Source organism: Pyricularia grisea (assembly GCF_004355905.1).
Source record: "Pyricularia grisea strain NI907 chromosome Unknown Pyricularia_grisea_NI907_Scaffold_1, whole genome shotgun sequence".
Taxonomy (NCBI): domain Eukaryota; kingdom Fungi; phylum Ascomycota; class Sordariomycetes; order Magnaporthales; family Pyriculariaceae; genus Pyricularia; species Pyricularia grisea.
In genome coordinates this window covers 6533048-6547765 of record NW_022156716.1, presented here as the reverse complement: position 1 = coordinate 6547765, position 14718 = coordinate 6533048, and the positions used below count along the sequence as shown (strand labels likewise).

Genomic DNA, 14718 nt, shown 5'->3' with positions numbered 1-14718 from the left:
TAATGCACAGCTTCATCGGGGGTGTTATCGGAGAAGGTACATATAGTTCAGTTGAAACCCCTAAGGGAGCCCTAACTTCTTTTTCTCTTCGACAGTAGTAATATCCTCTAGACTCTCCAAGCTCCTCAAAACATGTATGCCATATATAGTCGAGTAACCCGATAAGCTTCATCAAAAACTATTTCCAATGTTCTTTTAGGAGGTAGTGGTGGCAACACCCAGCAGCTTGTTTTCCTCCATGCCTTTATAGCTGTCTTGAAAACAGACTTTGGATGTGTGCTGGTCATATAGGCCGAGTGTCTTGCTAGCCTCGAATGAAAGGGCTGGGCTTTAAGCCAGTACTATATAAACCTCGAAGTTCAATCGTGCGTTAGGAGGCTCGAATAGTGTTCTGTGGGCTTTGTCCTCTGGGTGTCTGCTTACTTGGCCTATGTTCCAACTCTCTATCGATCGAATGGGGCATGGCTCTGACGTAGGTTGTACCTCTGACGCCTATGCCTATCTTTCAGCCCTACGCAAAAGGGCAGGTGGCTTGCTCGACGTACGGTGCTTGGAAAGATGTCATTCGAAGAAGCAAGAGCTTCGAGACATTCTTCTAATCCCCGGTGTCTTGTTGCTGGATTCAGCTTTGTTGCTGATGTGGTCTATGCATTCCCCTCGTCCTTATATTTTCGAGTCATCCATACGCGCACATGATAAGCTTCTACTGCATCAGGTTGATGTTGCACAGCTGTTAGCCACCCCACCCATGGAAGCGAATGGATACGTACACGCTGGCGCTGCTTCTAGACTCCGTCAAGTCGTTGCTCCCTCCATCCAAGACGATTGGATACGGCACACGAAAGAGCCGCGATAGTTCCTGCGGGCAGTCGCGGAGGACGAACTCAGGCGTTGAATCGAACAGCAAGTGGACCGGTTGCAGAAGCTCGCCCGGGAAATGCGCGACGAGGACGACGAGGGCCTGATCATGACCGAGGCGCTGAAGAGGGCGATCGTGTTAAGTCGAAAATCCTTCGTTAGTAACTACACGATGTACGCAACCCAACATAAGAACCCGACATAAAGTCAGCTTGAGCTCTTAAAGACTGGGAAGCGTGGCTTGACAAGAAGGAAAACCAGTACTTTTGTCGAATATGACATACTTACTGGGTCTCTCGCTCTAGCCGGCTAGGAGTGGCCGGAAATGCTCAGCAACATGTATCGCAGTCAAACCTCGGATCTGCGGCTGTTTCGATGCAGCTCTCTTTGGGACTGTCGTGACAGAAGCCAGATTTTTTCGGGCACGGAGGAAGCACGAATAACTTGGCTCCAGAAGGCAACAATGCGGAAAATAAATGGAAAGGAAGCATCACTTCGAACTCCAGCGTCTCTGATAGGCTGATGGAGGAGAAAAGACGGTATTGGAGTAGCTATTGGAAGTCAAAATGACTTGGTTCGGCTACCCTGCATTTCATGGAATGCAAAATGACCGCCACCGACGGCTCCCGGGAGCGGGGTCTCTGTCGAGACAGGCCATCAACAGCCAATCAAGAAAACAAGCGGAAGCAGAAAAGGAAGGTGTTGATTCTCGAATCCAAGCCTAGGAAAACCCGAGCCTCGCTGCTAAGCCAATAGCATGATTACAGGTAAGGTGAGTATCGTAAGTGTTGACTCTAACTGAAGTTTTGGCACAAGTCTGTTATGAACTTCTAACATACAAACCAAACCCTGAAGGAGAGAAATCTGGAGCGGAAAATGGAGACGATGGTGTGGGGAGACGGCTTATAGCTCCCTCATCGTCAAGGTCGCCGTGCAAGCCTCCATGATGATCCAACTGCCAACATTGCACAAGTTACCACTCGTTCAGATTACGAACTCTGAAGTGAGATAGGTAGGTAAGAAAGGTACAGAGAATTCTATGTACGGTGCGGCTCGTGAACAAGGAAAAGAAAGGCACAGGTATGAAAGACACAAGGGACTCCGAGCTGCGGCTTTGTAAGGAGAGAGAGAGAGAGAGGGCATTGCAGAAGACGGCTAGCGTTCTGCCGCTCAAGAAATGCTCCCCTTGGACGGGATCGCCCGGTTACTCGTGCCTTCCTTTTTGGAACACCTGGGCACAAATGAAATTTCGACAAACTATAGCGGCCCAGGCTTTTGTCTTCCATTCTTGTTCTTTCACATCACCACTCTGCTCCTCGAGTCGTTTCAACCACCACCAATCTTGTCAAGATTTGTCGTCACCACTCTCCTTGCACATCCAATCCAAGTGACGACAGGCTTGCGACATAATACCAAGGTTTGTTCAATCACAGGCTTTTTATCCTACTATTGAACTTCTTGAGGCGGATACTAACGAGATCTTTGTGAGGCTGAAGTCAATTCAAGTTATCCTTCCAGACAAACAGCTTTCGGCGCCCCCCTCCTCTGACAGTGTCACAGCTAGACTCAGGTATAGTTTACAACCTCCAGATGCACTTGTTGTCATTTCATCTATCACACAACGTGAGTTGACATATTTATTCCGTCCCAACTACAATTCAGGCCAGTACCAGATCAAAATGGGACTTCCACTGTATCAGCCTCCGGAGAAGGTGGAGAAGAAGACCGAGGAGAATGAGACCAACAAAGACGACCAGTCTTCCAATGGCGGCGGTCTCAAGCACAGTCTCCCCGGTCTGGAGACTATGAACCCGCAGACTCTCCGAGACATTGTCAACTCTAGCATGAGCCAACAGGCTCAAGAGTCACAGCTCCCTGGTGCCCAGGATGATGACGACCGAGAGACTGATCGTCCCGCCGATTATTACAACGGCAACTGGGGTCTTTGGGTCGCCCCATACCAGAGAGGCCAAGTCGCGGAACGCCTCCGCTCGGGTCAGTCTCTCCACCGAGCCCAGCGTCCCCCTCCCTTGACGCGTGAGAATACATCCACGAGCCGTTCCACCATCGCTCTCACCGATGCTGCCTACTATGACCCTGACAACCATGTACGTCACGCGCCGCCGGCGATTCCTGACGTTGAGGAGGAAGAGGATGAAGAGGAGCTTACCTCTCTCCAAAGAATGTTGCAGCCCGCAATGTCACAGGCGGTGATGTTCGCGCGCCACGAGACCCTGATGCTGATTACGACTCCTCGCCTTCGTAGTCGATTTACACCCACCCTCGCCCCATGCGAGGAGAGCGCCGACGAGATTGATGACGGCATAAATGTGGCAGATCTTCGGGAATGGTACTTTCTCAATGCTCTTGACGACCTCGAGTGGGATCAATGCGATGAAGATGGCCAGTGAGGAGCATATTATTCAATGTTTTCCTTTGTTTTGGGAGCAAATTGCACGGAAACGTCTTCGAAAGATCAGTTGGAACCATCAAAGAACCTCATAGTGTATAATGTGCAGAGGTTAGAAGTGGAGATCTGATAACTCATTCAGGGCCGAGGCCCGTGACCTGTCATCTAGGCAGAGTCTGATCTTTTTGAAGCCAGATACGTAGCTCAAATTCACGGCTGCTACATGCCATATCTGAAGCACATCCTTTTGCCAAATATCATGTGGTGCGAAATTCAGACGTCATGTATCAGCTAGACCTTGTCGATTGTTGGCGGGCAGTTTCAGTAACACCATGGCAACTGGTGAGGCTACCCAATCGCGGCGTCTGATTTGCCGGCCTCCCTCTTCTACGGACAGAACTCCAGATGGGTCTGCAGTGGCTCGATCTGACCAAGAATCTGATTATACTGACATCGCTACCGTCATTGGCGGTGGCTGAGGCCCCAGGTTGATGCGAATGTTCCATCATCTGGTTAGAAGACTAGGCTCAGATTAACTATTGGCTTCCTGCAGCTTGCAGTCATGGACGACGATAGATCGGTGACGACAGCCATGAAGATGGGACAAAATGAGCACTGTGGCATGAATGGGCAAAATGAATGGTGAAAATGATGCTTTTTGGATTCCATAACCACCAAAAAACCTATCAAAAATCTTTTTTTCGCTGCTATCCAAGCCCGATTTTTAAACTCCCCAACTGTGAATAATTGTACTATCCCATAGCCTTTGGCCAGTAGATCCCCAAAAGATAAGCGAGCCAGCGTGTCCCAAGACCCTCATAGAGTGTAGCCGGCGTATTAAAAGTAAAAATGCTGTTGTTGCTGTTGGCCCGGGGGCGGCTGGGCCAAAAAGTCAAAGTTCATCGCGTCTACGCCCGTATTCCATGGCTCTGGTGATTCTGTGAAGTGAGAGGCAACGTGGGTTAGCAAACATTCACCATTGACCCTAGGAGAAAGGGACAGCGACCACGAGATAAACGCAAAAGGTCAAAGGGGTTAAAAAGGGCATAATCGCAAAAACCTTGACGCGAGGAAGAGAAGGATTGATACCCACCCCAGAATATCTGATCATAGACATCCATGGGAGACATGTAGGTAGAGGGATCGACGAGAGGCGGTTCCGTAGACAATGGGTCCTGGAGTGTCGGCAAAAAGGTCATGTTGCTATTGCTGTTGCTGTTGCTATTGCCGTCAGGATTTTGCCGCTGATGTTGCGTAGGGGTAAATTGTACATACGTCGGATATTCCGCAGAAGGCGGCACTGCCGTGTTCCTGTTCTGCATCTCTGTCATGGCGAGGGCGGCGCCTTGATGCGGATCGAGTGTTGTACTGGCGCCCTCGAGTATCACCTGTGGGTCATTGACGGTTCCGTTGCCGGTAGGTGCTGCCGAGAGACCGTTGGGTCGGTGAGGTGTGCGTGCCCCTGATGCGTATCCGCTGTTGAGTTCCCTCCTGAGACCCGCACCAATTATCGTTCCATGGTCGTAAATGTTTCGCAGTGCTGTCAGTGCTCGTGACAGCGGGCCAGAGAGCTCAATGTCCTTGTCTGAGGGTGGTATGTACGGGCCAATCGGACTCTTCTCCTTGCTTGCAGTGGCAGAGAGTGCTGCGATAAGATCACCTTGGAGTTGGCGGACTTCAGGATCGGCCTTTGTCTCACCGAGGATGCCCAACAGGACAGCCGAAGACAGGCCGTGGTAAGTAAATGCCCAGGATCGAGTCGGGATGACGGATAGCTGGTGCATAGCCAGGAACATCCGTACTGTTTCGGCAAGGTTAACTTTGCATTTTTCCGCCAGTGATCGCTTCTGCGCGCTTGTCAGCTTTGATTCGCCCTCGTCGTCACCACGATGAAGCGCAGGTCTGCAGCAGACCGAAACGACGAAAGCTGTATGAAGGCGGATGGCGAAGTATTGGAGTCGGTCGAGCGCAGAGGTGCAGGCTTCCTTGGAGCGAATGGCGGGAATGACCTGCTCTCGCAATCTTTCGGTTGCTTCACAGTTCTCGAGGATTACATCGTAGGAGGCTGCTGCAAGTGCCTCGGGGTTCAGGCGTTGGGATATTATCTTGCACAAGTGGCACATAGTCTCCAAGTAGCCCCAACCGCCAGCCTTAGGGTTTTGCATCGGTATTCGCACCGACCCTGCATTTGTCATGGGCGACCTGTACACATATTAGAGTGGAACATAGGCGACGAGAAATATCACAAGTGGAGCATCTTCTCCCCGATATAGTAACATACCTGTCGAAAGATAGTGAAATCAAGGAGTCATGCCAAACGCATTTCCACCTGGTGATGTCCTTCAGTTAGTGCGTGTCAAGAAGCAGCGCCAATCCCGCGAACGTTAGACATACCACAATGTCCGCCTAACACGCTCCCTATCGGAAAGTTCGGACGCCATCTCTGTTTCATTTGTGGTCGAGGTCCTATCAAGCCCCAGTGACTGAGCCAGGCGACAAGTTAAACCCAACAGAGCCCACGAGGCTTCGGCCTTCATATCATTGAGTAGTGCGAAGCTCGTCATCAACAACGCCTGAATCGAGTCGAAGTTTGGCCTGCCAGGGCTGTTAATACGAACAAGTTTATGTCATGTATTCTGGCGACGAAACTAACCTGAGGAGGAAGTTACTTATCCTCAAGAAATGGAAAGAGATCTGGATGTACTTCTGCGAGTTGGCAGTTCGAATGTGGTAGGGAGACTCATGATATTGTGAGCCTACGGCGAGGATTGCAAATAATATTGCAAGCCACGAAGCAGACACTGGCTTGGTGGCCTTGGAGTTGCTTTTCGCGTTTTTGGCTCGGTCCTCGAGGTAAACAAGTAGCCGACTCTCTACATCGTTAATATCGATAACGAAGCCCCAGAACTGTTGCGGAATCTCCTTGTACGTTCGAAAAAGTCTAATGACACGTTAATGACCTTCCAAGAGGCATGCATATGGCCACAGACGACCATCACTGCCGACTGTATTCGCAGCAAAGCTAATGACCATGACCTGCAGCGGGAAGTGGCCTACCTCATCACCTCTCTATCTGAGGGTAGTTCCGTAGTGATGTCAAGTGTAAGCTTCTCCATATGTCTCGGTGACATGAGTGGAAAAGGGGCCGATGTGTCTAGCCCCAAGATGGACCGCATGTCCTGTCGAATGTGTGTTGACTCATCCTGCTGTTCGGTAGGCGGCAGCTGTTCCTTGAGGATGGCAGGTATGCTGTTTTGTCCTAGGTATCTTGACCCTTCTGAGGTGTCGCCACCCTCGTCGTCTGTGACGGCCGAGTGAAAGCCATATAAGTAACCAATAGAAGTCTCATCCGCACTTGGCGACTGGTGCTTACCGTAAGCACCTGCCCCAGTGCTACTTTCGCTTTTAATATCAAGAGGAGTCCGCTGAGTGTCGTCATCCTCTGGCGAGCGCGGCCGCTTCCTGCCTGCGGGTGCATTCTCTGATGTGATGGATCCACGCGCGCCAGAACGATTGGGCTTGTAGGAGCAGAGCTGGGCATGGTCCCGCTTGACGCAGTTCTCGCAAGGCTGCTTATTGTCACATTTTACCTTCGGTATGTCAGCCATATTCCCAATATGATGATACTGTGGGGTCTGCATACCTTGCGTTGTCGACAGGGCCAACATGCAGTTCCTATTGGCGTTCCAAGTTTTGGCAGTTGTCAATGGATGAGTTCCGACGTCCAATGTACTCTCAACCCAGTCATGATACATTGACAAGGAGAGTGGGTCTGGGTTATTATGCAGGTATGTATGCAAGCAATGGTGTGTTGCAAAAGACGACTGATCAAGAGAGTCAGGGGTTGCGAGATGCTTTGAAATAGGGTTTGCCCAGGCCCGAAGACCCCTCCCCGTAGACCCCGCCCCGTAGAGATTGATGCAGGAGTCGGAACCCGGAACAGGACCGGAAACAGCTCGGGAAGCACGAGGCAGGTACGACACCTCCGTGTACCGCCAGGTAGGGGAAAGTGACCAGACCAAAGCAAAGACCCATTGAAAAAAAAAAAAAAAAATGAAAAATGAATGGTTGCATAGGATCAATAGATGCCAAGGACAAGAACAAATAAGCAAAAAAGCGATGAGGCATCTAGAGTGTAGCAACTATATTGGAAGGGCTGGGTCGAAAACAAAAAGAAAACAAAACAAATTGTCAACCTACCGTATCGCACCTTTCGATGCGAGTGAATGATTCGGCTGGCTTCCTCAGGAGTCAAGTCATCGATATTGGGATTGGCACTGTTCTGACCCGCCATCTCCCCGGGGTTTGGCGTTGCCGACAGTAGGAGCTAGCTTGCTAAGGTAGATAAGGTAGGTACCTAAGCAGGTAGCTAGCTACGTAGGCTGATACACCTTAGCAGTTGGTCGCAACAAAAGCCGAGAGACGGGCGGTGGGTGTGCGCCTTGAGCCTGCGCGTAATGGCCTCGTGGAGAAGGAAAGAGATATGGCGGTTGTTTTTGAACCCCGATAGAAGTCCGACTGTCCGAGGGGGAGGAGTGAAGCTTTGACATTTGAAAGGGTCAATTGAGGACGCTTACTACGAAACTTTTAAGCCTTATCTTGCCGACGTCAATGGGTGGCGGACAATGAACGGCTAAAGGCTCCAGGGCAGCATTGCGACAAGGAGTCGGTCCAAGCAGCTAGATAGGATTGGATGATGGGCAAACATCAACCCTAAAGACGGACGTCGTCGCAGTTAATTGTGAGTCTCGTCTTCCCTGCGTGCCGAGCAAGCCGTCTGATTTTTGTGGCCTGTGCAGGAAGCGGGGAAAGCATCGCGATTCTACTGGAGGTGAGCATCCACTCATCTGCAGCTTTGGTTCGCTGCATAATAGTGGATGTAGTACCGGGGCGGGATTGACGGGTCCGACGAAACAATTGAAGCAAGGACTGGCTGGCGGTCCTGCCAAAATGGTGCCAAGTCGCATTAGGTAACAAGTGGGGGGCCTTGGTTCTGCGATCTCAAATGGTTGGAGCTGAAAACTCGAGATCAAAAAGCTCCCGTCACCAATATCCTGGGTTGCCGCCCCTCCAAAAGTCAGTTCAATCCATGATACGACACACCAAACACCCACACCAACTATATCGAGCCAACGAGCACCTCTTGCGGCTACAAGCGCGCCAAATAAACGCCGCAAGAAGGGAACCTCCATGCTCAATTTTGCCACACTCAGTTCCACTTTCATTTTTTTGCTTTTTCTTTTTATTTCTTTTTTTAGTCTCTGCTAGTCTCCTAAGAAGCTAGTACACAGTATAATACCTTACCTTATATAAACTCTTCCCGAGCGAGCATCGACCCTGCCACTTCGTCCAATCCATGAGACGGCCTTGGGCCGACTAATTGCCACCTTGACCCGGCAGGTCGAGGAGGGCGTGATTGTTGTCTGCGCACCTGCATGTAGCAGCAGAGCCATTGGTAGCTTCTCAACTACGCCATCCATTTCAGTCCGTGCATCTGCATCCGATTGATTCTCCTATGCCAAAGTCATGTACAGGCTAACAACAGGGCTGAAAGCCCAACTAGAACCGCCGGACTTGGGCGCTGGCGCCTAGGTGAAGTCGCTCTGATGACCAGACCTGAACCCACAAGTGCGCAAATAGCGCGAGCCGACGTTGTTGCTGCTATGAACCGGCTGAACGAACTTTACGACCTTGCACTCGAAATCCCGACTCGGAGCCCATCTCCTAAACCTAGAAAAGGCAAACATCTCGATTACTCGGATGCAATATACGACAAACTACAATTACTCCACTGCCAAGGTAGCATCGAGAGTGCCCTGAACAAATTCGATATCTGCATCAAACGCAAGAATCGGTTAGAACGTAGCCAGGACCATGATCGCGAGTTACTGCAAGATGTTCTACATCGGCGCTACAGTCCAGAGCTAGCCGAATCGAAAAAACATCCCCATAGTCGCCAGTATAAACGACTATCAAACGACGAGGAGGAGGAAGACATCTCCCCCAAGCGCTACAGGAAAACGCAGCTGCACAAACTTGATGTCGTGCAAACGCGTGCTCTAGCGAAGCCGGGACCAGGAAGAGGGCCACGACCCAGAACATTGACAACAAGACAGTCTGATGAGCATGATGAATCAGCCAATACGAGTCGTACATCTATTGCGCCTTCTATCTTCTCCGAGGGCGAGGACCTTGGTGCGACTCAGACAACCGTCGAAGCGTCTTCACAGGAATTTAAGCATGTATTGAGACCCAGTTCAAAGGCTCATCTCAAGAGAGAGCCAGCTGACTTTGACTTCGAGCCCAACTCTGATGAGGTCTTGGCCTTTGAAGAGGCCCATGATAAGTCCGATAAAGGCCATGCAAGGAAGACCTCCAGTGATATCTTTTCGAGCTTCCCAGAAAATCTAGTTTCGGACCCAAGTAAATCAGAGCAAAGGCCCAACATCGCCCAACGCGCCCTCCAAGATCGCCTCGACCTGGTTTGGCGTATGTTGACTTTTGCTCTACCCTCTTCGCTTGCTCGCTCCTTTTGGAAAAACTAACACTCGTTTCCAGCTCATCTACCGCAATGGCTTCATTACGCTCCACTTGCAATTGCCTGGGAAGTGACGCGCATTGCATTACACTGCAATGTTGATCTTGACGACGTCAAAGGCCTGGGTTATGATCAAAACTGGGACAATCCCAAAACGCTGCGATCCATCTTGTACAAACACCCCCTATTTCAAGGAAAGACCTTTCCAGAGCAGTGTTCTGTGGATGCTTGGAATGCTTCAGTGAAGGATTTTGATAAAGTCGTTCTCGTTGCCGAACTGGATCTCAACCCAGCCCCAACTGGGGCCTTCTTTTTGTTGAAGCTCAAGGCATTGACAATAGAACAGTCTCACCGTCTAAGTAGACGCTTCGGCGAAGATCGTTTTCTCGAGATCTTGTACCCGTCGCACGCCTCCTCATCCATCAAGGATCCCGAATTGCTGCCAACCTTGAACAACTGGTTATGTCATGGCAGGCACAGTTTTGTGGGCCGTAAATGGGCAGCCTTTTTCACAAAGGATGCCGGGTACAGACGCCCTGCCAGAGAAGTCCGCCTGGGACCCGACCCGAAGCCGGTTTTTAAGGACCGCATTTACTTTTTTGCCGAGGATGGGAATCGCTTTCAGTCACACCAACATGCTCTAAATACGTCGTTTTCTCGCAATCCCCTGATCCGGACGGCTCTCTCAGTCCACAGCATGCTAAATTGGCTTTTGCAACTCGATCTGGATCAAAATCAGCGCCAGCCATGGCCCAAGTTGTTTTCCCGTATACAACTAGGTAGGTACCAAGAGACGTGAGTGGGCCATTTCCATTGTCGTGACTCGCACTAACGTGATACCTTGGTTTAGGCCTAAGCAGAACCCATCCTACTGTGGTTTTTGAACCGTCAGAGATCCACTCTGAAGAGAATGATATCATGTCCCAAACTGGCAACGTCATGAATGACGGTATTGGTCTGATGTCCCTGAGTGTTGCTCGCGAAATCCAACAAATTTTGGGGATTCAAGACTTACCCTGTGCCGTACAAGGTAGACTTGGAAGTGCCAAAGGCATGTGGATTATCGATCCGTTTGACCGGTCCAATAAGAGGTGGATTAAAACCTACCCTTCGCAGCGGAAATGGAAGTGCACGTCTTCGGACCCCCATCACCGCACGCTGGAGATCAAAACGCATGCAAAACCGCTTCGGTCCGCCAGTCTGAATCTCCAATTTTTGCCAGTCCTTCACGATCGCAGTAAACATAAGCATGGGATGCGGGATTCCATTGGCGACCTACTCCGTACGAGTCTCCGCACTGAATTGGAAAGCCTGCAGGTTGCTCTCAATTCACCACAACAGTTTCTCCAATGGGTCCACGAGAACTCCAATCATCGTCAGGGCCTAGGTAACACCTCGTTCGAAATCCCTCGCCTTGGCGGCTTGCCCGAGCGTGACGAGGATATCATGGCTGAGATGGTCCGCGCTGGTTTTGATCCCAGAGAAACGAAATTCCTCCAGGACATTGCCTGGAACATCCAAAAACAAAAATGTGAAACTCTCAGAGAGAAGCTCAACATTAAAGTTGGAATGTCGACTTACGCTTTAATGGTAGTCGACTTTTGGGGAGTTGTACCCGAGGGCGAGGTCCACCTGTGCTTTTCTGAGAAATTCACCTGCGATGGCTTTTCCGATACTTTGCTCAACGACCAAGAAGTTTTGGTTGCTCGATCGCCAGCACATTACATCAGCGATATCCAAAAGGTTAAAGCAGTGTTTAGGCCTGAGTTAAAGGATCTCAAGGATGTTATCGTCTTCTCCCGAAATGGGAACGTCGCGCTTGCAGACAAGTTGTCAGGAGGCGATTACGACGGCGATATCGCCTGGGTTTGCTGGGATCGTAAAATCGTTGACAATTTTGAGAATGCCGCAGTGCCCAATCCTCCGGATCTATTCCAACGGGGATATCTTAGTAAGATCCCAGGAAGTATGTCAGATCTGGTACGAGACTTGGGGCTGGAAAGAGGTACAGGGGAGATGATCGCGAGGGGCTTTGAGTTCAACATGCGGCAGAACTTTTTAGGCATTTGCACCAACTTCAAGGAAAAGCTTTGCTACAAACGCAAGAACGTCAACGACTCCGTGGCTATTTTACTGAGCACCCTGGTGAGCAACTTAGTTGACCAGGGCAAACAAGGCATCGTGTTTGATGCAGCAACATGGCGACGACTTCAAGCGGAGCTCCATCCCGGGCCTGGTTCTCTAGAACTCCCACTATACAAGGAGAATAGCTGGCGAGGGACCAGGACCCCAGAGCACATAATTGATCACTTGAAGTTCACAGTGGCCAAACCACTAATCGACAAGGAGTTGGGAGATTTTAACAAATCGCTTCAAAATAAGTCGGGTGGAAAAGCGCATCACTGGGACAAGGAGTTGGTGAAGGTATGCGAATACTGGTACGAGCAGAAACCGTCTAATTCATTAAGCAAGCTTCTTGGAGCACTCAAATCAGACATCAACACTGTGGCGGTACTTTGGAAGAAGGTGATGGCGGGGGCCCGGGACGGCGATCGGTCAAGAAACGAATACCGAAGGAGGATTAACCAGGTATACGACGCCTGGCTTGATATCAAGCCCGCAGTTCACTTACACAGGTCTCTGCCGGGCTCCAAAACGGTCGCGGCGCTGGTACAATCGTACTTGCATCCGGAACAGACGAATTGGGCTCTTCTGAAAGCTTCCATGGCGTTCAAGTACCACGTGGAAAAGAACTCGTCTTTCGTGTGGAAAATCGCGGGTGCGCAGTTGATGTTGATCAAAGCAACGGCCGGGGGCCGACAACTGGCTCCCGTCACCCAAGGGATGATTCCCTTCCTCAGGCCGGACAAGAAGATGATTGATCGGTTCACCACCGTGAAGGAGGGCACCGAATCGCTTTATGAGAGTGGCAATGCCGGGACGGACTATGGCGAGGACGATTTATTCGAGGGAGCATTTTCTGATTGATGGGAGTTTCGCGAATGCGGTTGGGTTGGGTGGTATAGGGGATCAAGGGATATTGCTGTGAAGCCGTTTGGCTGTGGCATTTCTCTTTTTGTACAGTTACGCGTTTTAATATTGGGCTTTGCATTGTTTTGCTCATTGCGCGAGTTTTCTTGCCCATTCTGGTCTAGAATATCTGGACAATTCTTGGTCTACATGCAGCCAGACAACTCAGGTCCAGTTGCGCATGTGCCTCAACAAGGTTGAGTGGAATGTCCAGCTTGATAAGTGATTTCCTTTCAAGACGCGTCTCTATGGTGGCATTCCACTCTCAAGCCTGATAAAAGGGACTCCAGTGTTTGCTTCAGACGGAGTGCCGACGATGACTGTCGATCTCGATGATTGTTATCCGCTGCACAAAGGTCTCACCAGTTCTACCGTAATTCTACCAATACCAGTCATCACCCCTAGCCGTTACCGCAGCTCGAGATCCCTCAACCATGCATCACCTCCTAGCATTTGCCGGTATAGTGTCTGGGGCTGCCCTGGCTACTGCGTCTCCTTTACGAGATGCCCTGCCAGGTGGTATTTTGACCGTCGTACAAGAGAAGAACAAGCACTTCAAGGAGAGTACGGGGCTCGATGCTCTTCTGCATGCGTTTTCCAAGTACAATGCGACCTTGACGCCAAGGCTGCGTGCTGCGGTGGAGATAAATCCGCGAATCCGGACAAACTTGCAGCAGCGTATGTATTTTTAGCCTTGTTCTCTTGAGGTCTTTGGGATGTACAGGTGGGCGGGAGAACGCTGACAGATCGTCCTTGTCGGTCTGCGTGCAAATACAGGTAGCAACATGTTCGGGTCTGTCCTGGCCGTACCGCCGACCCCTTACGACATTGAATACATCTCAGCGATCAGAATTGGCACACCACCACAGAGTGTAAACGTCGCCATAGACACAGGGTCTGCAGATCTGTAGGGCATTTCTCCTGCACACTAGGAAGCAAAAGGACCAAACCAAGCACTTTGCTGACGTCTTCATCCCCAGTTGGGTCATGTCGACCGACACACCTACAGATCAGCAAAACGGCCGACCCGTCTACTCACCGCACAAATCAACAACGAGCAAGCTCATCCCCAACGCTACGTGGTCCATTGCGTACGGCGACGGATCGGGCGCCTCGGGCATCGCCTACACAGACAGGGTGCAGCTCGGCGGGGCCAGGTTCGACGCGCAGGTGGTGGAGTCGGCAACGTACGCGTCACGGTCCTTCACCGACGACCCGTGGATTTCGGGTCTGATGGGTCTGGGTATGAGCTGGGCCAACACGGTCCGGCCGCAGCGCGCGCGGACTTTTACAGACAACATCAAGGACCAGCTGGCGTCGCCCGTCTTCACGGCGAATTTGCGGGCCGGCAGGCCCGGGAACTACAATTTCGGCTTCGTCAATCCAAATGAGTACACGGGGACGATCGGGTGGGCGCCGGCCATCGCGTCCCGGCCGTGGTGGGAGGTTAGTGTGTCCGGGTTTGGGGTCGGCAGCGGTCCGTACTTGGCCAGGCCGTTCGCGGCCATCGCCGACACGGGCACGACGCTTCTCCTACTGCCCGAGTGGATGGTAAAATTGTACTACGCAGAGGTGGTTGGGGCCGCGGTGGACCGGTACTGGGGCTCGTGGGTGTTTCCGTGCGCGTCGGTGCTGCCGGACTTCAAGTTCGTGGTCGGGGGTGTCGTGGGCGTGGTCCCCGGTAGGTACATGCGGTACTGGCAGTATGACGACAACATGTGCTACGGCGGCCTGCAATCGAGCGCCGGACTGGGGATTAATGTATTTGGCGACGTGCTGCTCAAGGCACAGTTTGTGGTTTTCGACATGGGCCAGATGAGGGTTGGGTTTGCGAATAAGAAATTGCTGTCTTGAATTGACTTGGTGTGGGTGGGGTAAACTT

General features: G+C 51.2%; 4 protein-coding genes across 4 annotated transcripts; 3 read left to right on the top strand and 1 right to left on the bottom strand.

Annotated features, from left to right (window-relative positions):
* Nucleotides 1–2537: 2537 nt before the first annotated feature.
* PgNI_02025 (uncharacterized protein) lies at nt 2538–3269 on the top strand (the record flags this gene model as incomplete). Its single annotated transcript, XM_031122095.1, has 1 exon — nt 2538–3269. The coding sequence occupies one exon, from the start codon at nt 2538–2540 to the stop codon at nt 3267–3269; it is 732 nt and encodes a 243-aa protein (XP_030986371.1).
* A 639-nt stretch (nt 3270–3908) lies between these two features.
* PgNI_02024 (uncharacterized protein) lies at nt 3909–6876 on the bottom strand (the record flags this gene model as incomplete). The annotated part of the gene is made up of 6 exons (XM_031122094.1): nt 3909–4206; nt 4362–5470; nt 5550–5597; nt 5663–5863; nt 5922–6209; nt 6326–6876. The coding sequence occupies 6 exons, from the start codon at nt 6874–6876 to the stop codon at nt 4106–4108; spliced, it is 2298 nt and encodes a 765-aa protein (XP_030986372.1). The 3' UTR covers nt 3909–4105.
* Nucleotides 6877–8541: 1665 nt separating this feature from the next.
* PgNI_02023 (uncharacterized protein) lies at nt 8542–12794 on the top strand (the record flags this gene model as incomplete). The annotated part of the gene is made up of 4 exons (XM_031122093.1): nt 8542–8752; nt 8832–9757; nt 9827–10585; nt 10657–12794. Exons 2-4 carry the CDS (start codon nt 8875–8877, stop codon nt 12792–12794), a joined length of 3780 nt encoding a protein of 1259 aa, XP_030986373.1. The 5' UTR covers nt 8542–8752; nt 8832–8874.
* Nucleotides 12795–13270: 476 nt separating this feature from the next.
* Nucleotides 13271–14690, top strand: PgNI_02022 (uncharacterized protein; the record flags this gene model as incomplete). The annotated part of the gene is made up of 3 exons (XM_031122092.1): nt 13271–13514; nt 13614–13743; nt 13817–14690. 3 exons carry the CDS (start codon nt 13271–13273, stop codon nt 14688–14690), a joined length of 1248 nt encoding a protein of 415 aa, XP_030986497.1.
* Nucleotides 14691–14718: the final 28 nt, after the last annotated feature.